At 43.9% G+C, this 25,090-nt stretch overlaps 1 protein-coding gene across 1 annotated transcript in view; it reads left to right on the top strand.

Annotated features, from left to right (window-relative positions):
• Positions 1 to 25,090, top strand: part of cdh18a (cadherin 18, type 2a) — a 101,360-nt gene that overhangs the window by 56,092 nt on the left and 20,178 nt on the right. The window contains exons 4-7 of the mRNA XM_060905602.1: positions 17,018 to 17,185; positions 17,296 to 17,483; positions 19,249 to 19,502; positions 20,716 to 20,852. Of these exons, the coding sequence (XP_060761585.1) occupies positions 17,018 to 17,185; positions 17,296 to 17,483; positions 19,249 to 19,502; positions 20,716 to 20,852 (747 nt within the window). The remainder of the gene's footprint in view (positions 1 to 17,017; positions 17,186 to 17,295; positions 17,484 to 19,248; positions 19,503 to 20,715; positions 20,853 to 25,090) is intronic.

Raw genomic sequence — 25,090 nt, 5'->3', positions numbered from 1 at the left:
GTCATGTTATTTTCTGACCGACAAATTCACAATGATTTTAGTTTAAGGAATAAATATCTAAAATTTTCAGATAAAAATCAGTTTATAGAGCTGATCTGTTATCCATGTTGTAATTTTGCATAGCTTTGGAGTAAATTAGGACAAAAGTATTTGTCACGAAACTTATTTGAAAGATCACAATCACAACCTTCGCTTTGTTTCATTCATAGCTTCTGCTGAAAATGTAACATTTGTGTGTGTGTGTGTGTGTGTGTGTGTGTGTGTGTGTGTGTGTGTGTGTGTTTATCCCTAAATGCATTACACACTCATTGATCTGTATTTATGCTTTGAGAACACATTTGTCCCCAAGCGCCGGTTCCTCTCTGCAGCGCCTCATCAGAATTTATGACTCACTTCTCCAATTGATGTTATGGCTGCATTTTAAATGTGGAGCCTTCAGAACGGTCGGTCTCATGTCGTTCAAGGTTATATCGTCAACTGTAAAATAATGAAAAAGGAAAGCTGGCTAACCTTGGCCGTGAAACTCGAGTACTGTAATATATTAAAGCGATACAAGAGTCAGGCGCTGGCTAAATTGAACATGCTTTATAGCTTTGAATAAAGAAGCTATTTGTCGCAATCTTATTTCCTGCACTTATCTTTTATCAGGTCACTACTTAGCTAAAAAGATGATATTACAGAAATGGTGTGTGTGTGTGTGTGTGTGTGTGTGTGTGTGTGTGTGTGTGTGTGTGTGTGTGTGTGTGTGTGAAATGCTCTTCTTTGTGAGTTAAAACTGGAGCCAGAAACTTCCTGCAGCTATTGATCAGCGAGACAGCCAGTGGTTCCGGCTGCTGCACCATGCTAATCAGTTTTCGCTTCAAGGCTTTTGTGGACTTTGAACCGCCTGTTTTCTGTTGGCTGAAACTTTATGCTATGTTCCTTCATGTGTCTCAGCTTCAGTTTTCTCACAGTTTGTGCCTGTTTTCTCTTTTTCAAACCAAAATCCTCTTCATCCCAAGATGATAAGTTTCTAAATCGCTAATTTGGCTCTGTGTTATGCTAGCAGGTCTGTTCTTGCTCTTGGTTTGTTGTGTGTAATAATCTCGATGTACAGTTCTCTACTTTATGACTGAGGCCAGAACACATTCTTAGTTTTATCTCCAACCCGAAGCAGAAGTTTGCATTTGTGTTTCACATTTTAAGCCAACTTTTGACAGTTTCTTCTGCGAAGAGCAGCTTATACTGGAGCTTTTACAACAACATTCTTAAAATGTTCATGAAAAAAAAAAATCATTTAAGTAGGCGTATCAGACTCTCGCTGGCTGTGGTGTGAAAATTGTCCATGCAGACACTTATCTAAGTTTCCAAATCTGTCATTGCTTAACTCTTGAATATTTTCTACCATGAACACTCTCATTAAAAAGCTTATAATTTCTGCTTTCCACAGAAATATATCTGGTAAAGATCTGTTCAGTGCTTTGGGAGGAACGGCAGGTTGAAGTCGGTACAACAGAGTAAAAACTCTGCTCGTGTGACGTCAGGAAACTGCCGGCGCTTTTCTTTTTGAGTCACGGAAAAGCGCTCTCTCTCTCTCTCACTCTCTCTCTCTCTCTCTCTCTCTTCTGATTGGTTTCCCACTGGATTACTCGTCAATATCAATCAGATCACTTTTATAGGGATGTTCACTTGCTCTCACTGTTTCTGATGAAGGATTCAGCACAATTTTCTGTCTGCTAATTTTGATTTTATGATTCACGGGAGACTTTGAAATGAGTTTTCATAGCTTTACCTACTTATTTTTTCAAATCAAACTGATTCCTGTAAATAAATAACTATTTTAGAATATAACTGGAGTTGTTTTGATGAAAAATATTGAGATCTTAGTGGTCGGAGTGATATTTAAAAAAAAACAGAAGTTAGAAATGCAGGTGTCAATTTCAGTTGAGTTAATGTGAATTGTTTATTGGATGTGGATCAGACAGTTTTTTTCGAGGTTCGCCTTGAAAGTGGTGAATATTAATCGAAATAATCATTAATATCCTTTCATATAAACACTAGTAGGCCTTACTGAGAAATTCAAAGGCCTACAGAGCACAGAGGGGATTAGAAATAATCTTTTATTACTTTTTTTATTGAGTGTACCGATTTAACATTTCACCTAATTAGCATAATTAATACTAATTAAATAACAATTTGCATAATTGGTTTTGACTAATTTTTCAAACTTTCTATTCAAGATACAACCATCTATGTGCTGCCAATTTCCATGTAAATATCTTGAAAAATAGAAAAGTTATTAAGAAAAACATTTGATCTCATTGGTTAATGAGGCCCATTTTGGACCATGTGATCCTCAGACAGAACATTACGGCAGTTTTCTAAAAGTTAAGCCGGTTTTTCAATCTTTGATTTGTAATATTTCAAGAATGGATAAACATATTTTAATTCTGTAAAAAGTATGTTGTTCTGCATTCAATTCTCAATTTAACAAGTGCAGTTTCAAGTAATTTGGTGTAGCAGTTCGTGTAGGTGGGTGGAGCACAGAAGGACGGCAGGACAGAACTGCTTTCAGAAAACTCTCTTTTATTTAGCTTTTCAGCTTTTATCTCTCTTCCCACACACTCAGACACACGCACACACATCAGCAGTCTGGTTGTGGAGAGAGCTCTCTCTGCTCTCGCTCTCTCTCCTTAAATAGGGCGCGGTCACTGGGAAGACACACAAACACATTAACGACAGGTGTAGTGATTCTGCCACTTACCTTCCCCGACTCCGCCCTCCTGTCACAGACCGATGCTAGACCACGCCCCTGCTGCCACATACCCCCACCGCCTGACTCAGGCCAGGCAGCCGTCCGGCCCGCAGCCAACCCCCCCCGACAGTAGAGGAAGTCCGCCACAACCATCTGCGCCCCTGGCCTGTGGATCACCTTGAAGTTAAAGGGTTGGAGTGCCAGATACCAACGGGTGATCCGCGCGTTGGCATCCTTCATGCGGTGGAGCCACTGGAGGGGAGCGTGGTCCGAACAGAGGGTGAAAGGGCGTCCCAGCAGGTAGTACTGGAGGGCGAGGACCGCCCACTTGATCGCCAGGCACTCCTTCTCGATGGTACTGTAGCGTCCCTCACGCACCGACAGCTTCCGACTAATGTATAAGACTGGGCGATCCTCCCCCTCCACCCGCTGGGACAAAACGGCCCCCAGCCCTCTGTCCGACGCATCCGTCTGCAACATAAAGGGGAGAGAAAAGTCAGGGGAGTGTAAAAGTGGCCCCCCACACAGTGCAGCCTTTACCTTAGAAAAAGCCCACTGGCATTGCTCCATCCACTGGACCGGATCTGGTGCCCCCTTTTTAGTCAGATCAGTCAGCGGGCTGTTGACGTCCGAATAATTAGGTATAAACCTACGATAATAGCCAGCCAGCCCCAGGAACTGTCTCACCCCCTTTTTGGTCTTGGGCCTCGGGCAGGCCGCAATCGCTGCGGTCTTGTTAATCTGGGGACGCACCTGCCCGTTGCCCAAGTGGAAGCCCAGATACCGTACTTCCACCCGCCCAATCGCACACTTCTTCGGGTTGGCTGTGAGACCCGCCCGCCTCAGCGACCTAAGGATGGCCCTCAGGTGTTGTAGGTGCCGCGGCCAGTCATTACTATAAATAATGATATCGTCTAGGTACGCGGCCGCATAGGTGGCGTGGGGGCGGAGGACCCTGTCCATCAGCCGCTGAAATGTAGCGGGCGCCCCAAACAGCCCAAAAGGAAGTGTGACAAATTGGTGTAAGCCGAACGGTGTGGAAAAGGCCGTTTTTTCCCGGGATAATGGAGTCAAGGGGATCTGCCAATAACCCTTTGTTAAATTCAGTGTCGAGTAAAAACGAGCCGTGCCTAGCCGATCGAGCAACTCATCAATACGAGGCATTGGGTACGCATCGAATTTAGACACCACATTGACTTTTCTATAGTCTACACAGAACCGGACCGACCCGTCGGCCTTGGATACCAAGACCACCGGGCTGCTCCAGTCACTGTGGGACTCCTCGACGATGCCCATTTCGAGCATGGCCTCGAGTTCTTCCCGAACCACCTTTTTCTTGTGTTCGGGTAACCTGTAAGGGCGGCTACGCACTACCACCCCTGGGGGCGTCTCAATGTGGTGCTCTATGAGGTTAGTGCGGCCGGGCAGGGGCGAGAACACGTCCGAAAACTCGGTCTGCAACTGGGCAACCTCCGCGAGTTGGGTCGGGGAGAGGTGGTCTCCACAGGGGACCGGAGAGGGACTTGATGCTAATGTTCCTCTTTGAACCTCCGGCCCCAGCGCCGCCTTCTCCGGAACCACCGACACCAACGCCACGGGGACCTCCTCATTCCAGAGTTTGAGTAGGTTGAGGTGGTAAATCTGTAGCGCCCCACCCCTGTCTGTTCGCTTCACCTCATAGTCGACGTCCCCGACCCGCCGTGTGACCTCAAAGGGTCCTTGCCACTTGGCGACTAATTTAGAGCTCGATGTGGGCAACAGTACGAGTACTTTCTCTCCCGGTGCGAACTCTCTAAGGCGCGTACCCTTGTCGTACAGGCGGGTTTGCCGTTCTTGGGCCTGCCGCAAATTCTCCTGGGTTAGGTGTGTGAGTGTGTGGAGTTTTGCGTGCAGGTCAATAATGTATTGAATTTCATTTTTGCTTGGTGAAGGTCCCTCCTCCCAATTTTCTCGCAGCACATCTAAAATGCCGCACGGCTTACGCCCATATAATAATTCAAACGGGGAGAACCCCGTGGAGGCTTGGGGGACCTCTCGCACTGCAAAGAGCAAGGGTTCGAGCCATTTATCTCAGTTACGCGCGTCCTCACTTACAAATTTTTTAATTATGTTTTTAAGGGTGTGATTAAACTGTTCCACTAAACCGTCCGTTTGTGGGTGATACGCACTGGTGCGGATCGGCTTAATACCTAATAACCCATACAGTTCGTTCAGTGCTCATGACATAAACGAGGTGCCTTGATCAGTCAGAATCTCTTTCGGGATTCCAACTCGGGAGATAACGTGGAAGAGTGCCTCCGCAATACTGCGTGCTGAGATATTGCAAAGAGGCACTGCTTCCAGGTATCGCGTTGCATAGTCCACTAGAACTAATATAAAGCGGTACCCTCGTGTTGACCGATCTAATGGCCCGACGAGATCCATCCCAAATCTTTCGAACGGGGTCTCGATTAACGGTAGAGGGCACAAAGGCGCTTTTGGAATGGCCGCTGGATTTACTAACTGGTATTCGCGGCACGCCGTACACCACCTACGGACATCGCCGCGAATCCCCGGCCAATAGAATCGGGCCATTATTCGGGCTAGTGTTTTATCCTGCCCTAAGAGTCCAGCCATGGGATTAAAGTGAGCCACCTGGAATACCAATTCCCGGCGGCTCTTCGGAATTAAAAGCTGCATGACTCGCTCTTTAGTTTGAGTGTCCTGCGTCACTCGGTATAATCTATCCTTCATAATCGCGAAGTAGGGGAAGGACGGGGTGGCGTTTGGCTGGAGCGTTTGACCATCGATTACTCTCACTTGGTCAAACGCATGTCGCAGAGTCTCGTCTCGCGACTGCTCTAATGGGAAATCCGCGAGGGATTCCCCAATAGAGAGAGGAGGAGCTGGCGGCTCCTCACTCTGACGCGGAGATGACGTAGACGGCTCTGTGACAGCTGCTCCCGCCAAAGCGACACCGGGACCTCCCCCTGTCAAATGGCAGGACCCACTCTTTACTAAGTGTGTCATTAAATCCCGAAATCCCGGCCAATCAGTCCCCAAAATTAAAGAGTGGGTAAGGCGAGGATTAACTGCCGCCTTCACTATAAATTTTTCCCCTCAGAAAAAAATGTGGACTGACACTAAAGGGTAGTTGTGGACATCCCCATGCACACACAACACCTTCACCAATTGTGCTCCCCCCAATGCTTTGTCTTGCACCAGGCTTTGGTGGATTGAGGTCTGATTACAGCCAGAATCCACCAACGCCTGATATGTATCCCCTTGGATACTCACCGGTATGCGATACACTTCGGCCCGATCGAGGGTGGCTCCTGGTGCGTTGGGGATCCGAACCACCGCGCCCACCTCCATTACCGAGCACTGCTGTTGGAGGTGGCCCGGTTCCCTGCAGCGCCAGCAAACCGGCCCGGGCTTCCTCTCTGCACTAGTGCTCTGGGGCTCACTCACCTGAGGGGGGGGGGGGGGGGAGAGACAGACACAGAAGGGAGACATGGAAGGGCACCGCGGGTGCGGCGGGCTGGCTGAGGTGGCACCGGCCCCTGCCTCCGCGGTGGGGGAATGGGGCGAGGAGAAGACACAGGAGGAGGAGAGAGAGAGGAGAGAAGAGAAGAGGTCGTCTGCGGTCCTGCCGTCGGGACAGCCACCAGATGATCCTCTGCCAGCTCGATTGCCTGATCCAGCGATGCCGGGCGGTGGCACTGGACCCACTCTGCGGTTCCCGCTGGTAAACGTGCGATGAACTGTTCCAGTACCACCTGGTCGATGAGTCCCTCGGCGTCGCAGCTGTCGGCCCTCAACCACCGCCAGCAGGCGCCCCGGAGTTGCTGGCCAAACGCGAACAGCCGGCCGACTTCCTCCAAGCGCAGAGCGCGGAAACGCTGATGTTGTTGCTCCGGGGTGCGTCCCACCCGCTGGAGGATGGCCCGGCGAAGGTCCGTGTAGGCCAGCCGGCGGTCGGCGGGGAGCTGTAGCGCGGCCAGCTGCGCCTCTCCCGTTAGCAGGGGGAGGAGGCGCGCCGCGCGCTGTTCCACCGGCCACCCTGAGGTCTCTGCTACCTGCTCAAAGAGTGTGAAGAATGCCTCGGGGTCGTCCTGTGGGCCCATCTTCGTGAGAGTGAGGGGGGAAGGGCCCGCGGCGGTGGAGATGGTGGACCCCGCCAACGGGAGGAGGTGCCGGAACGCCCGACGATCTTCCTGTTGCGCCAGCACCAGCGCCTCGAACCGTTGTTCTTGCTCCTTTCGGAGGGTGAGCAGCGCCTGGTGCTGGCTCTGTTGGGCCGTGGCGAGGGCGTGGATCAGGTCGGCGAAGGTGGAGGACTCCATGGGGCTGTTGTCTTCTGTGCTCATTCCCGGGTTTCGGCACCACTGTAGCAGTTCGTGTAGGTGGGTGGAGCACAGAAGGATGGCAGGACAGAACTGCTTTCACAAAACTCTCTTTTATTTAGCTTTTCAGCTTTTATCTCTCTTCCCACACACTCAGACACACGCACACACATCAGCAGTCTGGTTGTGGAGAGAGCTCTCTCTGCTCTCACTCTCTCTCCTTAAATAGGGCACGGTCACTGGGAAGACACACAAACACATTAATTAACGACAGGTGTAGTGATTCTGCCACTTACCTTCCCCGACTCCGCCCTCCTGTCACAGACCGATGCTAGACCACGCCCCCGCTGCCACATTTGGATTGAATTTGAATTTTCACCTGATATACCTAATTTAGTCAAATAAAAGCTTGTCCAAGGCAAACTTCACTAATTAACAAACGTTTATCTTTTTATGTATGAGCATATCTATATGCTTATTTTTATTAGTCATTTGAAGTTGTGATTGTGGAACAGGCTCAAAAACTCTGATAAGTAGAGAACTGACATTAAATGCGCTGAATTTAAAAAAAAGTGTCTTGGAATCCATTCAGAACTTGCATTAAAATATTAATTTTACATCAGTGATCGAATTAATCTTTAAACAATTCGTCATCATTCGCTAAAACAGTTCCAGCTTTAGCTACAAATAAAACATTGTCAAATTTAGCTTGAAGCACATTGTTTATTTTCAAGGAAAATACTGTAGTTATTATACTATAAATATATATACAGTACCAGTCAAAAGTTTGTACACCCTAATCTACTTGTTCATAGCTTTTTCCCTATTGTGACTATTTTCTACAGAACCGAAGACATCAAAACGATGAAATAACATTTGGAACATACATGGAATAATGTCATAAAACCAAGACATGTTTGATGTTTTAGATTCTAAAATAAAGTATCCACTGTGTACCTTGATGACGCTTTGCGCATTATTGGCATTATCTTAACCGGCTTGATGAGGGAGTCACCTGGAATGCTTTCGAATTAAGAGGTGTGTCTCGTCAAAAGGTGATTAGTGGATGAGTTTTTTGCCTTCTTAATGCATTTGAGATCAAACAATAAATAGTACAACCCCGATTCCAAAAAAGTTGGGACAAAGTACAAACTGTAAATAAAAACGGAATGCAATAATTTACAAATCTCAAAAACTGATATTGTATTCACAATAGAACATAGACAACATATCAAATGTTGAAAGTGAGACATTTTGAAATTTCATGCCAAATATTGGCTCATTTGAAATTTCATGACAGCAACACATCTCAAAAAAGTTGGGACAGGGGCAATAAGAGGCTGGAAAAGTTAAAGGTACAAAAAAGGAACAGCTGGAGGACCAAATTGCAACTCATTAGGTCAATTGGCAATAGGTCATTAACATGACTGGGTATAAAAAGAGCATCTTGGAGTGGCAGCGGCTCTCAGAAGTAAAGATGGGAAGAGGATCACCAATCCCCCTAATTCTGCGCCGACAAATAGTGGAGCAATATCAGAAAGGAGTTCGACAGTGTAAAATTGCAAAGAGTTTGAACATATCATCATCTACAGTGCATAATATCATCAAAAGATTCAGAGAATCTGGAAGAATCTCTGTGCGTAAGGGTCAAGGCCGGAAAACCATACTGGGTGCCCGTGATCTTCGGGCCCTTAGACGGCACTGCATCACATACAGGCATGCTTCTGTATTGGAAATCACAAAATGGGCTCAGGAATATTTCCAGAGAACATTATCTGTGAACACAATTCACCGTGCCATCCACCGTTGCCAGCTAAAACTCTATAGTTCAAAGAAGAAGCCGTATCTAAACACGATCCAGAAGCGCAGACGTCTTCTCTGGGCCAAGGCTCATTTAAAATGGACTGTGGCAAAGTGGAAAACTGTTCTGTGGTCAGACGAATCAAAATTTGAAGTTCTTTATGGAAATCAGGGACACCGTGTCATTCGGACTAAAGAGGAGAAGGACGACCCGAGTTGTTGTCAGCGCTCAGTTCAGAAGCCTGCATCTCTGATGGTATGGGGTTGCATTAGTGCGTGTGGCATGGGCAGCTTACACATCTGGAAAGACCCCATCAATGCTGAAAGGTATATCCAGGTTCTAGAGCAACATATGCTCCCATCCAGACGACGTCTCTTTCAGGGAAGACCTTGCATTTTCCAACATGACAATGCCAAACCACATACTGCATCAATTACAGCATCATGGCTGCGTAGAAGAAGGGTCCGGGTACTGAACTGGCCAGCCTGCAGTCCAGATCTTTCACCCATAGAAAACATTTGGCGCATCATAAAACGGAATATACGACAAAAAAGACCTAAGACAGTTGAGCAACTAGAATCCTACATTAGACAAGAATGGGTTAACATTCCTATCCCTAAACTTGAGCAACTTGTCTCCTCAGTCCCCAGACGTTTACAGACTGTTGTAAAGAGAAAAGGGGATGTCTCACAGTGGGAAACATGGCCTTGTCCCAACTTTTTTGAGATGTGTTGTTGTCATGAAATTTAAAATCACCTAATTTTTCTCTTTAAATGATAAATTTTCTCAGTTTAAACATTTGATATGTCATCTATGTTCTATTCTGAATAAAATATGGAATTTTGAAACTTCCACAGCATTGCATTCCGTTTTTATTTACAATTTGTACTTTGTCCAAACTTTTTTGGAATCGGGGTTGTAAATAATAAAAATACAAATAAAAATAGCCCTATTCCAATCACAACTGTAGTAATCCATACAGTGTTATGTCAAGAACTGAACAACTAAGTAAAGAGAAAAGTTGTCCATCATTAATTTAAGACATGACGTGACTACACATTTATAAACACTCTCTAAACACACAGACTTGGTGAAGTGTACGCGCTGTACTGAGTGTCTCACATTACCAAGCCTTATTATATGTGTATTACCTTTCTGGTTTTGACTTTGTTTTGTGGATTTGGAGTCCACCTTTTGTCTTTACCTCCGCCGTTCTGTTTGTGACCATTGTCCATTTCATGACCCTGCTTTTCTTTGTCTTACGTTTTTGTCCTGTTTGCCTGCTTGTTTGTAAATAATCACCCTTCCTGCAATTACATCCATCATTCATCTGCTTACACACACACTAAGGCTACATCCACACGACAACGGCAACGAGATTTTATTTAAAAAAATATTGTGTCCACATGGGCAACGGATCAGTAAAATATCAGGTACATATGGCAACGCAACGCTTGCTGAAAACGATGCAATACACATGCCACACCTCTACGTGCGCTGTAAGACGGTCCCATCGGAGACACCAGAACAATAGAAGAAGTAGACGCATGCGCATAAACCCCTTCTTCTACCCGGCGTGAAGCACTCACAGGAACAAACACACAATAACAAGAAGAAGATGGCTGCGACTACGCGAGGAAATCGTGCCTTCTGTGTGTACAAATTAGTTTTATTAGTGTGCATAGTTTTATATAACTTAATTTTCTTATTGTGTGTGAACATTTTGAAAAGCATTTTTATATAATTTATATAACTTTTTATATTGTGTGTGAACATTTTGAAAAGCAGTCTTATCCAATAAAAAAAAGAAATTCAAGAAATGGTTCAGTTACTTGTTTATTTAAAAGAAAAGCTGTATACAAAAGTGAATGCAATGCAGTGGTTCATACAAAACAGCGAGAGTGCTGCTTGTTCTAGTCATGTGGTTGTGACGTCATCGTAAACAAATCCGTTCTACTCATCCAGACGACTTCGCAACGGCGCTGTTACTAGATTTTTCCACTCTGGAACCCGTTCTCGTTTTGGGGCACCCAAAACGCCGGTGCTGTGTGGACGCCAGGCCGAAACGATAAACAATTTTATCAGATTCACCTGAATCTGTTGCCATGTGGACAGCCTCTAAGGCCAAGTTTACATTAGACCGTATCTGTCTCGTTTTCTTCGCGGATGCACTGTCCGTTTACATTAAAACGCCTGGAAATGCCGGGAAACGGGAATCCGCCAGGGTCCACGTATTCAATCCAGATCGTGTCTGGTCCGGTGCTGTGTAAACATTGAGAATACGCGGATACGCAGTGCTGAGCTCCAGCTGACGTCGTCATTGGACAACGTCACTGTGACATCCACCTTCCTGATTCGCTGGCGTTGGAATCACACACACAGCGGCTCAGTCCCGAATCACTGCTCGTGCGCTTCACTCGCGCGCTCTGTGAGCTGCGCAGGGCCGGAGTGCGCACCCTCCAGAGGGCACTCGCTGTTCAGGGCGGAGTGATTTGGAGCGCAGGAGGAAGCGCTGAGCCGCACTGAGGTTTATTTACACATTTCAACCTCCTTCAGGTGCTTAAACTCAGTGAGAACATGAACATCACAGCCAGGTGTGTTTATCTGCTGGAGAAGGTGTTCGCTTGCCATCCTTCCACTTGCAAGTGGTGAGTGACTTGCGCATGCCCAATATGCACTGGGATCATGTGACGTGCCGTCTAATTAGTCATGTGATTAGCGTATCTGTGTATTGGCATTGCTGTGTGCACGCGAATCGTTTTAAAAACTTTAATCTCATGATCCGCTGATTCGAAATAATGTAAACAGGACCTAAGCCATGCGCTCCTCTTTCCCCCAGAGACAAACAATCAGGAATTGAGTCAGCAGTCAAGTTAACAATACGTGTTTACACCATAAAACAAAGGCTTAATGAGCCTCACTTAGGTGTCGATTGCAAACAGTTATCAAGAACGGTGATCAAAGGATCGATAAAAGGACGAAATGACTGCTGATAACTCTAAATTTACCACCTAGTTAAAGCACGCCAGTGGTGTTTTTACACCCACCCCCCACCCCCCACCCCCCGCTTCACCCAGCCCTGCCCTGCAGCCCGACATAAAATGCATCATCGGTGATTTGCAACACATGAACGAACTGACATAGTTCATTCTGATGAAGATTTAGAAAACAAAGCAAGTCAGTATGTGGACATTGACAGTGATACACCGGTAACCACTGTCATTTCCATAACAGATGAAGAAATCAATCATCACCTCCGTTCATGATCCTTTCACTCAGGCTACATCCACACGCCAACGGCAACGAGATGTTATTTAAAAATATATCGCGTCCAAATGGGCAACGATCAGTAAAATATCAGGTCCATATGGCAACGCAATGCTTGCTGAAAACGATGCAATACACATGCCACACCTCTAGGGGCGCTGTAAGACGGTCCCTTCGGAGACACCAGAACAATAGAAGAAGTAAGGATGCATGCGCATAAACTATTATGCGTAAGACTTCATATTAGCCACAAAGTCAGGAAAATCTGTTCGTAAAATTACATTATAATGACCAAATACAATGAAAAGTATTTTTCCAGTCTCACCTGTGAAAGGTAATCCCACGTGATCTCGTTTGAACGGCAAACCTGTTGGTACAGTTAAACGCAGCTAATCTTTATTCTCCGCTTTGACCTATCCAATATGGCGGCGAGGATGACGTATGATTCTACGCGGAAGGCGGCGTCTTTAATGGTCCGGAATATATTGAATGCTACACGTTGATGGATTAATTTGCTCTTCTATGCCCTTTTTGAGGAATGTATTGTAGGACTAAAACCAACATCTGAAGAGGTGAGATCGCTCCTTTTTTTCCCTATTTTTGCTGGCGGGATTGACTCTCTCTCTCTCTCTCTCTCTCTCTCTCTCTCTCTCTCTCACTTTGCACCATTACACAATAAATATTCACAGTGAAAATATTTTGTAAGCTCGTTTCATGAACCAAGTTATAGGATTTGTTGACAACTCGCATCGAGTTCGTTACACTTCTACCCGGCGTGAAGCACTCACAGTCATGTGGTTGTGACGTCATCGTAAACAAATCCGTTCTACTCATCCAGACGACTTCACAACGGCAACGTTGCCAGATCTTTCCACTCTGGAACCCGTTCTCAAAAAGATTGCGTTTTGGGCACCCAAAACGCTGGTGCCGTGTGGACGCCAGGCCTAAACGATAAGCAATTGTATCTGAGTCACCTGAATCCGTTGCCGTGTGGACAGGGCCTCAGTCAGTGAACCACAATAGTGACTCATAAGGAGAAATTTGTAAATTTCACATATAACGTGAGTGTTTGGTGTGACAAATGGCTCCATTTCAGTATTACAGTACAACTTTTGGTATCACAAACTATTTGGATGTCCCCAGCATTGTAGTTGAGTCACTAAACCTTGAGTTCGAGTCCAGCCTCGAGTCCCCACTGTTCAAGTCCAAGTCAAGTCAAAGTCATTAAAGAAAATTTCAAGTTGAGTCCACTGTTGATCCGAGTCGAGTCCAAGAACAAGACTCCATCCGCACCATGTGACGATGTCTGTTGCTGCCTTTATGTGAAAGCGTCTCTGCTACTGTGTTGGACTAACGTTCCTGCTCGACTGCCCCATTTTAGTTAACAGGCTACAGATAAAAAGCTTGTTCATCGCTCAGCAAGCCCCGCCCACTATCAACAGGGCAAATAACATGAGAGAGGGTTAACACTAGCTAGTTCATCGCTCAGCAAACCCCACCCACGATCAACAGAGCAATGACCATAGCGTGTCACTTCCTTCTCTGGGTGGAGTCTTACCAAATGGCGATTGAAGTTCGAGGTTGTCCCCGTCGTCTCCTCGATAGTTCTTCTACATATGGAACACACAGCAGTGCATTTTTTCCCACTGCACGAGAAGTCTGTATAAGCAAAGCAGACAATCCTAGGCGCGTTCTCTCCAGGCATGGTAGCGCCGTTAACATTAGTTTGTTCCTGAACATGACGTATGAACAGGTGAATGTGCATTCTCTTGCACAAAATTGGTATCAAAATTAATGTAGATATAAATATCTTGTGCCAAACTATTACGGCATGTTACAGAAAATAAAGAAAATATCCGAGTCCTCGTCTCCAGTTTACGAGTCCGAATGCAGTTAATTTACGAGTCCGAGTCATCAATGCTCAAGTCCAAGTCAAGTCACGAATCTTTAAAATCAGGGCATGAGTCAGACTCGAGTACTACAAGGCTGCACGTCCCCTAAGGAGTTCGTTACAGTGCGGTTGCAGTGTAATTTATTCAGAGAGAACTAAAAAACTGTGGTAATTATACTTTCAAGTTTACTTTTTGCTCCAGTTCAATCCAAAGCAAACAGACGATATATAAAGTCAAATTTTCATATCGTATATGTTTAATTCACTATTAAATCCAGTATGAACTTGTACTTATTTTATAAAATGCAAAAACTGCACTAAGTTTTTGCAAGAGTAACAGTTTCATTTGAGCGACAGAACATGGTTTAGTTTCCTGATGTTTTTATTGACTAGCATTTACTTTGCATATTTTAAGACAAGGTTTCAAACATGTTTAAGAATTTCGCCTTACAGATAAATGAAACTGTTCACATTTTTGCTGTAAAGGTCTCTCTGATTCACCTCTTTATGACTATCTTGCTCGATTGGTGGCGTAACATTTCAATTTTCCTTTTTTTGTTGTTGGAAATATGGATCATATATTACGCACTTTAACGTTCTGTGCTGAACCAGCTGATGATCCATGTGTTTTATGTTGAACCCAAGGGAAACATTCATATTCCTCTTTGTGAAAAAAAATGGCCCCTGTTCACGACTCTGCTATAAAGTCCACATTTTTTCGGTGCCGTAGTGATAGTGGAGTAATGAACATTTAGGCACAATGACTTATAAAATGACTTTGTGTCTCTCTCTGGACTCATAGGCCTCAAGGACTTCGGTGAACTTTTTCAGTACTGTAGAAAGTCGGATAGGACAAATACTTTGCCTAACGCTTGCATTAACTTTTTTTTGTCATTTCTTAATTTGAGAAATGTAACACATTAACATGCTCCGGCAGGAAATAGAGCTAATTATGCATTTCCGTAGGTCACACTGTATCTACATATCAAAGGCTGCACATTGGCATTTATTTCAATGTTAGCGTCTAATGACAAACCTGAGATCCTGAGGTACAGTATATAAAAAGCCCAGGCACTGATAATTAGTTCAGGCACTGTCAAAAAAAGATGGCTTTTCCTGGTAAATTTTGCTCACAGCAATGTGTCTGACTGAGGTTTGCTTCTAATTTCCAGGCGTATTTTCACGCTGGTCTACAGGAGTGTTGATTCCTCAGGGCTGGTACAGATGCAGTGCGTGAGCTTGACTTGTTTTTCTTTCCAGCTATCCTTCGGGAAAGTATGCGTTGGTGTGTATGAAGCCTAGAGAACCTGTTGACCTGTGTGTTAGTCAGTAATTGGGCATTGTGTGTGCGTGTGTTTAAGAGGCTTGAATTCACTGAGGGGTCACAAACTTTTTGCCAGGTTTCAGCTCTAGTGCTGTTACTTAATTAGAAAGTAAAGCTCTGACTCAAATGTCACAGTCCAATTAGTCTTTTGTTCCCTGCTGATAGAAATGAACACTCTGGTGTTGTTGTGTGATGATTTTATTTTTAGTTTTATTTATTTATTCTTTATTTTTTAATGCAGTACTTTAAACCTGTGGAGACCCCGAGTCCTAAAAATGCACTAATGCCTAAAGGGTCTGTATTAGAGCCAGCTTCATACTACAAATGAATAGCAAATTTACATTTCATGCAGAACATCAATTTGAGTTAAGAGCTGTCCTTCAAGCTCATGGTAAAGTTTCTCACACATTATATCATGTAATGAATGTTATAGAAGGTCAGTATTACATACATAAATGTGGCATTATGAAATAAATAATCGTGCAGATGATCTACAAAGTTTAACCAACAAACTAGCTTACAAAAAAAAAAAGCTTAACCATCTCTTGCTCACTCCACCTAAAAGTTTGACTAATCCCTCCCAGCCACCAGAAAGTCTGAGCAATCTCAGTTACTCCACTGAAAGTTTGACCAATCCCAGTTACTCCGCTGAAAGTTTGACCAATCCCAGTTACTCCGCTGAAAGTCTGGCCAATCCCAGTTACTCCACTGAAAGTTTGACCAATCCCAGTTACTCCACTGAAAGTTTGGCCAATCCCAGTTACTCCACTGAAAGTTTGACCAATCCCAGTTACTCCACTGAAAGTTTGACCAATCCCAGTTACTCCACTGAAGGTTTGGCCAATCCCGTCCAGCCACCAGAAAGTTTGGCCAATTTCAGTCACTCCACTGAAAGTTTGACCAATCCCAGTTACTCCACTAAAATTTTGGCCAATCCCTATTAGTCCACTGAAAGTTTGACCAATCCCAGTTACTCCGCTGAAAGTTTGACCAATCCCAGTTACTCCGCTGAAAGTCTGGCCAATCCCAGTTACTCCACTGAAAGTCTGGCCAATCCCAGTTACTCCACTGAAAGTTTGACCAATCCCAGTTACTCCACTGAAAGTTTGGCCAATCCCAGTTACTCCACTGAAAGTTTGACCAATCCCAGTTACTCCACTGAAAGTTTGACCAATCCCAGTTACTCCACTGAAGGTTTGGCCAATCCCGTCCAGCCACCAGAAAGTTTGGCCAATTTCAGTCACTCCACTGAAAGTTTGACCAATCCCAGTTACTCCACTAAAATTTTGGCCAATCCCTATTAGTCCACTGAAAGTTTGACCAACCCCAGTTACTCCACTGAAAGTTTGGCCAATCCCAGTTAATCCACTAAAATTTTGGCCAATCCCAATTACTCCACTGAAAGTTTGACCAATCCCATCCAGCCACCAGAAAGTTTGGCCAATCCTAGTTACTCCACAGATTTCATTAGATGCAACATTTCCTGCTGTTCTGCTTCCTCGTTTCCTCAAATGCAAGACCTCTCTTTTTTGATGGAACAATACACTGTATTTCTCCATCAACTTTTTAGAGGGTTCTTACATTCTGACCCGTGACCCTGCATTGACTGTCCTGGTGCGACACCTCATTTTCAAAACAATCAAAATATTTCAATCTTTTTTTCTCTTGGTTGTAGGAGTCATTAGGACAGCGCTGGCCAACATGGACCGAGAAACCAGAGAAATGTACTCCATCATCATCCAAGCCAAAGACATGGCCGGTTCTGTGGGGGGTCTTTCAGGGTCCACCACCGTCAACATCACACTCACCGACGTCAATGATAATCCACCCAGGTTTCCTCAAAGTGTGTGACGCTTCACTCTTTTCAAACCAGTCTTTGTTAGTTGTGTACAAAAGTAAAAGGTAATGCAGTCTGCATTTAAACCCAGTCCAAGATTCTGTTGTGTGTTCCAGAAAACTACCAGCTGTACGTCCCCGAGTCTGCTCAGGTTGGGAAAGCTGTCGGTAAAATCAAAGCCAATGATGAAGACCTTGGAATCAATGCAGAGATGGAGTACAAGATAACCAACGAGGAAGGGGTGGCCATGTTTTCCATCTCTGCTGACAGTGACAAGAGAGAGGGGGTCATCTCCCTGAAAAAGGTGTGAAAATGTTTTCAAATGTAGAAACTGTTGGGTTTTGATCTGTCTGTACCGAACGAGGTTGAATTGACGAGGTATGATCTCGGAATGTAGACCTCTGCCGCCTCACGGATCAATCCGGGAGCAAACAGTCACTGGCACAGACACAGCTGCTCAGAGATGAGTCTCAGTTTATTGTAGGACAAACATGAGGACATATTCACATTCGAGAGCATGTTGTAGTTGTGTGATTGGATGATGATGATGATTTAATTGACAAAGCTAAGTTATCTATGGATAACATAAATGGGTAATGAAGCATTACATCACTGGTTTAGACGACACTACTGTATGAAAGAAAAGAGACATTATGTACCATTACATCAGAGTCTTATGAAAAGAAAGACACTGCAGGTCAACATCACCTTCATGAAGCAGAGAGCAGAATATGTGAGAGAAGATAAATCTCAAGGATTTAACTAACCAAAACAAGTAGCGATCAGACCAGGCTGTTCCAGTTTCAAACACTCCAGACAAATATTTCTATCAGAAGCAAAATGAACACTTGGATGTGAACTTTTCCCTAGAATAACTGTGATTTGAAATAATAACCAACACTGAAACAAGCTGGGACAATTTTCCATCTCTGATTCATTTTAAAAACTGAAAAATAAAATATTTGTTAGAAGGTGTTGATTAATTCTCTGTAACAGCAGCTCTGACTGTAGTGCGGGTTTATATGAAAAGTAGACCGCCTTTTAGATTTTTCAAGTGTAGGTCATAAAAAGAATTTTCCCCGACACCCAATTATTTTTGTTTAGTGGACCAAATGCTACTGGATTTGAATCACAGACTTCCTATTTTATTATAATTATTTTATTTATTTATTTTAAATAGAACAATTCATGAATTTAGAGCTACGTGGCCCTAAATTCTCCACTATTTTTTCCTGCTTCACCATGACCCAATACAAGATACTACGTCATGCATCACATGGTGGGCTTTCCCCGTTCACGCAAGGCATTGTGGGATACAAATTTGAAAACGGAGAGAAAAATGGAGGACGTGAGTGTGCGAATGAAACGTGAAACACCGACTACAGTAACGGAAAGAAAGCGAGAAGAAAAGACATTATGTTCTATACGAAGGAAAGGAAACACAGGACCAAACTAATAAATATGGGCGCTCAGCGAGCACCTCGGTGTGATCAGCTGTTCGTTTAGCGACAGAATGATGGAACTGTCAGTGCACGCTCAAAGGGAAACCTGTAGATGGCAGTAATGCAACACTGTGGATGCCAGCTGCTGTAAAACCCAAAAGAAGAAGAAGAAGGTAAACCTGCGCATGCGCACACGGACTTCCTCTGTCTGCTTGACTGCGCCAAGCGAGCGATTTCATGCACATTATTTGCTTTAATCCCCTCAAATTAAATAACTTCCCAGCCACAGAATGGCCTGATATTTTGTGAGATATTACAGAAATAAACAGATATCGCAATCACCGATTTTATGAAATTAAAAGGCCGACTCTCTTTAATGCTCTCATTCTAATACATTATCGTTTCTATGTAATTGTTAATATTACATGTGAAGTTTTCTGTAAGGACACGTTTATTTAACATTGATGGAAGGAGTCTCCAGTGTTAGTGCTTTGTAACAGTGAAACACTGTGCAGGATGTGCTGAAATAGGAAAGTAATAAACTTAGGGCTGGAAAGAGTAACTCCAGTAACTTCATCATGTAGCTTTTTAAATAATTCCTAATCAACTGTTTTTCTCCCTGTACAGCATCTTGATTATGAGAAGAAAAAGGCTTATACTTTAAGCATCGAGGGAGCAAACACACACCTGGACCCTCATTTCTCGCACCTCGGCCCGTTCAAAGACACCACCACGCTGAAGATCATCGTCGGGGACGTGGACGAAGCGCCAGTCTTTCCTATGGATTATTACATTATGGATGTCTACGAGAACGCGCCAGCTGGCACAGACGTCGGCATCGTGACGGCTCAAGACCCCGACAACGCCAGAGGAAAAATCAGGTGAGAACAAATTAAGCAAATCATGTGCTGTGATGCGTGACATCCACGCTCACGGGATTAGTTTTGCGTGATTCAGCTGTTGACAGGTGACGTTGTGGTGTTGTGATGTTGTGGAATTGTCACTTCCTCTGTGTTTTGTCAGACTTCTAGAGCAGCGCATATCAAGCATGCAACACCGTGCACTGTTTAGCATTTTCCCCACTGTGTCCAAATCGCTAGCTAATTAGCGAAGCCCCTTGCGAGCTGAATCAGACGCCGCTGTCACGCATAAGCAGTCGGACTCTGTAAAGTATCACACAGGGAATGAGCTTTACCTTAATTTGGAGTAAACACAGAAGGAGAAAGGGCTGGAAAAAACAGATTTGAAAGATTGGATGGAGGAGCGATTAACTCCTCAGTGCTGAAAATGCTTACAATAAGTAATGGCACCCTCATTCACCTCCATGTTGTGGTTTTATTCATCTCAGTGTAATGTAACTGCTTCAGCTACTGATTCTAAAAATAATATAACCAACAACAGGGTGGTGTGATGAAGTGGAGTGATGTTGCTGATTATTTTCCAATAACAGCATGCCCTGAAATATGCTATTCCTCTTGTAAAACAGGAATTTTGTAATGATTTTGACATTCTTATTATTTATTAAAGAATCACACTCCAAAACAACTTATGTCGCCAAGAATCCAAGAAAGTCTAAACGCGTAAATCGTATGTCACAAAAATGTAAGTGGTAAATAAACATGTCCTTATAGAAAACAACGCCAATGATTACACATGTTTTTTGATTTGTTCATGTGGAGCATCTGCTGTACAAACGTCTGTGAAAAAGCTGTTACTAGAGAAACGATAACGTATTTGAACAAGACAAAGCTAGCTAAATCTGATAGCTACAGTGTGTGTGTGTGTGTGTGTGTGTGTGTGTGTGTGTGTTGCATGAACTGCTTTTGTTGTTGTTGTTGTTTTGCAAGTTGGTCTGACTTGCAATCTTTCTGTAAAAAAAAAAAAAGTCTGGAAACAACTGGATGTTCACTTGGAAAGCGACTCCCGTGTGTCCCAGTTTCAGTGCATTACCTCCGCTTGCTTATTCAGCATGGATTATTTAAATATTTAAATATGCAAATATCCGGCACACTCAGCAACTTCTCTATCATTTAATGAGATATCATTATGTTTACTTAGAAAAGCACAGATGAATTAGCCGTGCACCTTATGCAGGTACTCCATCGACGAGAGCGCAGACGGAGAAACACTTTTCAGTATCGATGAGAACAGCGGCCTCATTAAAACGACGGCAAGTCTGGATCGAGAAGGCGTGGCCTGGCACAACATCACTGTCAGTGCTGCAGAGGTTGGTAAGTAACTACACCGTCGATCCACAAAGCCACTTTAAGACCATATATGGGAATACGGGTGTGTCTGAGTGAGGAAATATAACTGCTCTTATGCCCCTTTTCCACCAAAGCAGTTCCAGGGCTGGTTCGGGGCCAGTGCTTAGTTTGGAACCGGGTTTTCTGTTTCCACTGACAAAGAACTGGCTGGGGCCAGAAAAACCGGTTCCAGGCTAGCACCAACTCTCTGCTGGGCCAGAGGAAAGAACCGCTTACGTCAGCGGGGGGGTGGAGTTGTTAAAAGAACAGTCCACCGTACTTCCATAATGAAATATGCTCTTATCTGAATTGAGACAAGCTGCTCCGTACCTCTCCGAGCTTTGCGCGACCTCCCAGTCAGTGAGACGCAGTCAGACGCGCTGTCACTCCTGTTAGCAATGTAGCTAGGCTCAGCATGGCCAATGGTATTTTTTGGGGCTGTAGTTAGATGCGACCAAACTCTTCCGCGTTTTTCCTGTTTACATAGGTTTATATGACCAGTGATATGAAACAAGTTCAGTTACACAAATTGAAACGTGGCGATTTTCTATGCTATGGAAAGTGCGCACTATAATGACAGGCGTACTAACACCTTCTGCACGCTTCGACAGCGCATTGATACCTTCACTCCTCTTCGGGAACGGCCAGCTCCATATCAATGCGCTGTCGAAGTGCGCAGAAGGTGTTAGTACGCCTGTCATTATAGTGCGCACTTTCCATAGCATAGAAAATCGCTACGTTTCAATTTGTGTAACTGAACTTGTTTCATATCACTGCTCATATAAACCTATGTAAACAGGAAAAACGCGGAAGAGTTTGGTCGCATCTAACTACAGCCCCAAAAAATACCATTGGCCATGCTGAGCCTAGCTACATTGCTAACAGGAGTGACAGCGCGTCTGACTGCGTCTGACTGACTGGGAGGTCGCGCAAAGCTCGGAGAGGTACGGAGCAGCTCGTCTCAATTCAGATAAGAGCATATTTCATTATGGAAGTACGGTGGACTGTTCCTTTAAGACCAACAACAATAGCAAGACTGCGAAAGGTCGCCATTTTTAAGCGGCGAGAAGCAGCAGCTGTACAAACGCGAAGTCATCCATTATTATTGCTGTTGTTGTTGTTGCTTCTTCTCCGTGTTGTTGTTGCTACGATGTTCGCGCCAAGGTTTATACAAACGCAGCGACGTAACTGACGTATACAGCGACGTAACTGACATATACAGCGACGTAATAACGTGGCTCCGCTTAGCACCGCGAGCTATGGAAAAGCAAACTGGTTCTCAGCTGGCTCGCAAGTTGAACGAGTTGTGACCCAGCACCGGCTCCGAACCAGCCCTGGAACCGATTTGGTGGAAAAGGGATATTAGTGGGCGTGCTTTTAAGACCATGTATGGGAATGTGAGTGTGTCTTTGTGTGAAGTGAAAACAGGTCTATGTTTGTGTCCCATTAATCATTAGCTATGTGGGCATGTCTTTGGGTGAAGTGTCAAAGTCCCTTCCCATGCCATGTGGCAGCACCGATCTCCATTTCCATAGCCCTCAGCGAGGATTACAGTGGGGGGGGGGCTAGTCCTCTTGTAACCACAAGAGTTTGACTCCCCACTCGCATCCGTATTGCAGTCAGTACCATTTTTCTGATGGTCTTTGGTATGACCCGACCCTGAATAGAACTCCCGATCTCCCGATCGAGAGGCGGACACGCTAACCACTAGGCCAACTCGCGGTTTGGGTAAAGCGTGAGCATCTTTAAATGGATGTTTCCTTCAAACCCGGTATAGGATTGTAGCTTTGTCTTGGAGTCCATATATAGAAGCAGGAAGAAAGAAGTCAGAAGCATTCATATACCGTACACTGTTATATTTTCACAGTTTGGGGATTAAACTAACTCGATTCACTGATCGCATTAACCAGTTAGCCAACTTGAGCAAACTGCTAACATTAACTGCTAACAGGATATTTCCATATATTTATACTTTAATAAGCTTTTCTGTTAATTTTAGTCAGCGAGCTAACATTAGCTAACATTCACCAGGTCACTAATATGAACTAATCTGACAGGATTTCTGAGAGAATTTTTAAGTCATAATGTTCACAATCTTTGCCACAAGTGTTAGCAAGCTAACTGCTAATATTAACTATCTAGCTAATACTATTTGGCAGCTATATAAAACCTGATAGCAGAGGAATTATGAGAATATTTTTAAAGACATTCATAAAACTTCATGATAGTCAATTCTATTATCAATAGCTGTTTAAGCTAGCTAAATAATTCAGCTAACTAAAGTGAACTAATTACCAACATTAGCCAGCTAGCTAACTTCATCTTAACGTCTGCAGAATATTTAATAGACTTTTTATTTCTTTTATATTTTTTTTCTTTCCTACTAGTCTTAGTCAGCTAAGATGAGCTAACTGCTGGTGTTATCCAGCTAGATAACATGAGGTAGTTGCCAGCGTTAGCTAGATGGCATACTAGCTAATTGCTAAAATAAATATTTGTAACCTTCACTGTTAACATGTCTAGATGATTAAATTAATGTGACAGGATATTTCAGATGCCGTGCAATTTTAAAACCTGTGTGTTTTCTGTATACCTGCTCAGAAACACCCATATACAGTATGGGCTCAAAGACACGCCCACAAAGACAGGCACTTCTTACTAGGCACAGCACTTGTAGCAAGCTTTCTTGACTTTTCTCTTTTAATATTAAATTAATAACTCATCCCTCGCATTCTGAACTTCGTCTCTGGAATACAGCAATAGTTTCCAAGTAGGCGGGGCTTAATAAAGGCTAAATTATTAATCCTATCAGGCGAACATTATCGCCATTTTGTTCAGGCACATTTATCTTGCGTTGACTGGAGCCGCAGGGAAGCTGTAACTATTATTGGCCAAAGCAAATTACTCACCAGGAGAGAGATGCATTATGGGATTGATGCTATTGCCATAGGTAACAGGATGCCATGATTAAAGTGGATGGGTTGATTGATTTCTTTTCATTCTTTCTTTCACTAGTGCTTATCTAAACAATCGCAATTTTCTTTGATTACCTTTTTCCCGTGGTGTAACCGGTGATACCCTCACCTGATCAATCACCGTCAGGAGTCATGTGATTAGAATGACCAATATCTTTTTTTGTTGCTTTTTTTTTTGCTGCTGTTCAGCATTTCGCAGTGTTCCAGCACCATCAGTTATCCCCTGTGCAGATACACGTGTGATGCAGAGACCATGTACAGCTAAAAACGTGAAAATAATCTTCACCAGCGATGCTGAAATATTCATGAAATTTACATTCACGCAGCTGCTGGGAGTCTCTGCTTCTCCTCTCAGCTCTGTGTGTTTGCACTCAGCTGATTTTATAAAGAAAGCTCTGGGGATTTTAAAATAGGTCCTGCAGGAAAAGACAGACATTCAGCTCACATGAGATTCAGTGGAACTAATGAATCATGATCGCTGTGTAAAATCCCATCACTTACACACAGAAATTAAGTGCATCATCACCATCATCATCACCATCATCACCATCATCATTTGTGAAAAATAAATCTGGAGTGCATTTTCATGACATGTTGACCTGTCAGGTTTTGACGATAATCATCCTGACAGAGAATTGAGCAATTTTAGGAAGCAATCAGCTTTGGGTGTCATGTTTGAAATGGAGTCTGGTTTGGTTCAAGATGAAAAGCCCTATTCAGACGGGATTAGTTTCCATGTGGAGGTGTGCTCGTGTCATTATTACTCTGAAAAAAGCAATACAGGAAGTGAAAATGTCTTGAATATGGGACAATTTATCTAATATTTCACATTAGGAGATTATTATAAATCAAAGATCTATCTATCTATCTATCTATCTATCTATCTATCTATCTATCTATCAGGGGCGATTTCTCAGAGACAACAAGGGAAGCCGAGCTTCCCCTAAAATTCTCTCCCCAAACTGCGGCATCTATGACGTTGAATTCTCATTAAAACAATAACTTGCATAACATAATATATGCCCAAGATTGTATTTACGTTCATAACTATCCTGTAACTTATTTGAGAGATGTCTGACGAACTTGCAGTTCGCTACGAGAATCACCTTTGCTGCCAGGCTGTAACCAGCATTGCCAGATACTGCTGACGTTTTCCAGCCAAAATATGTTCAAAACCCACTAAAATGCACTTAAAACAGCCCAATCTGGCAACACGCTGTAACCTTTCTTATTTCAGTGGGCTCTATG

Source organism: Neoarius graeffei, chromosome 23, assembly GCF_027579695.1.
Source record: "Neoarius graeffei isolate fNeoGra1 chromosome 23, fNeoGra1.pri, whole genome shotgun sequence".
Classification (NCBI taxonomy): domain Eukaryota; kingdom Metazoa; phylum Chordata; class Actinopteri; order Siluriformes; family Ariidae; genus Neoarius; species Neoarius graeffei.
Note: the sequence above shows the minus strand (reverse complement) of the source record. Positions and strands in the feature narration are given on the sequence as shown.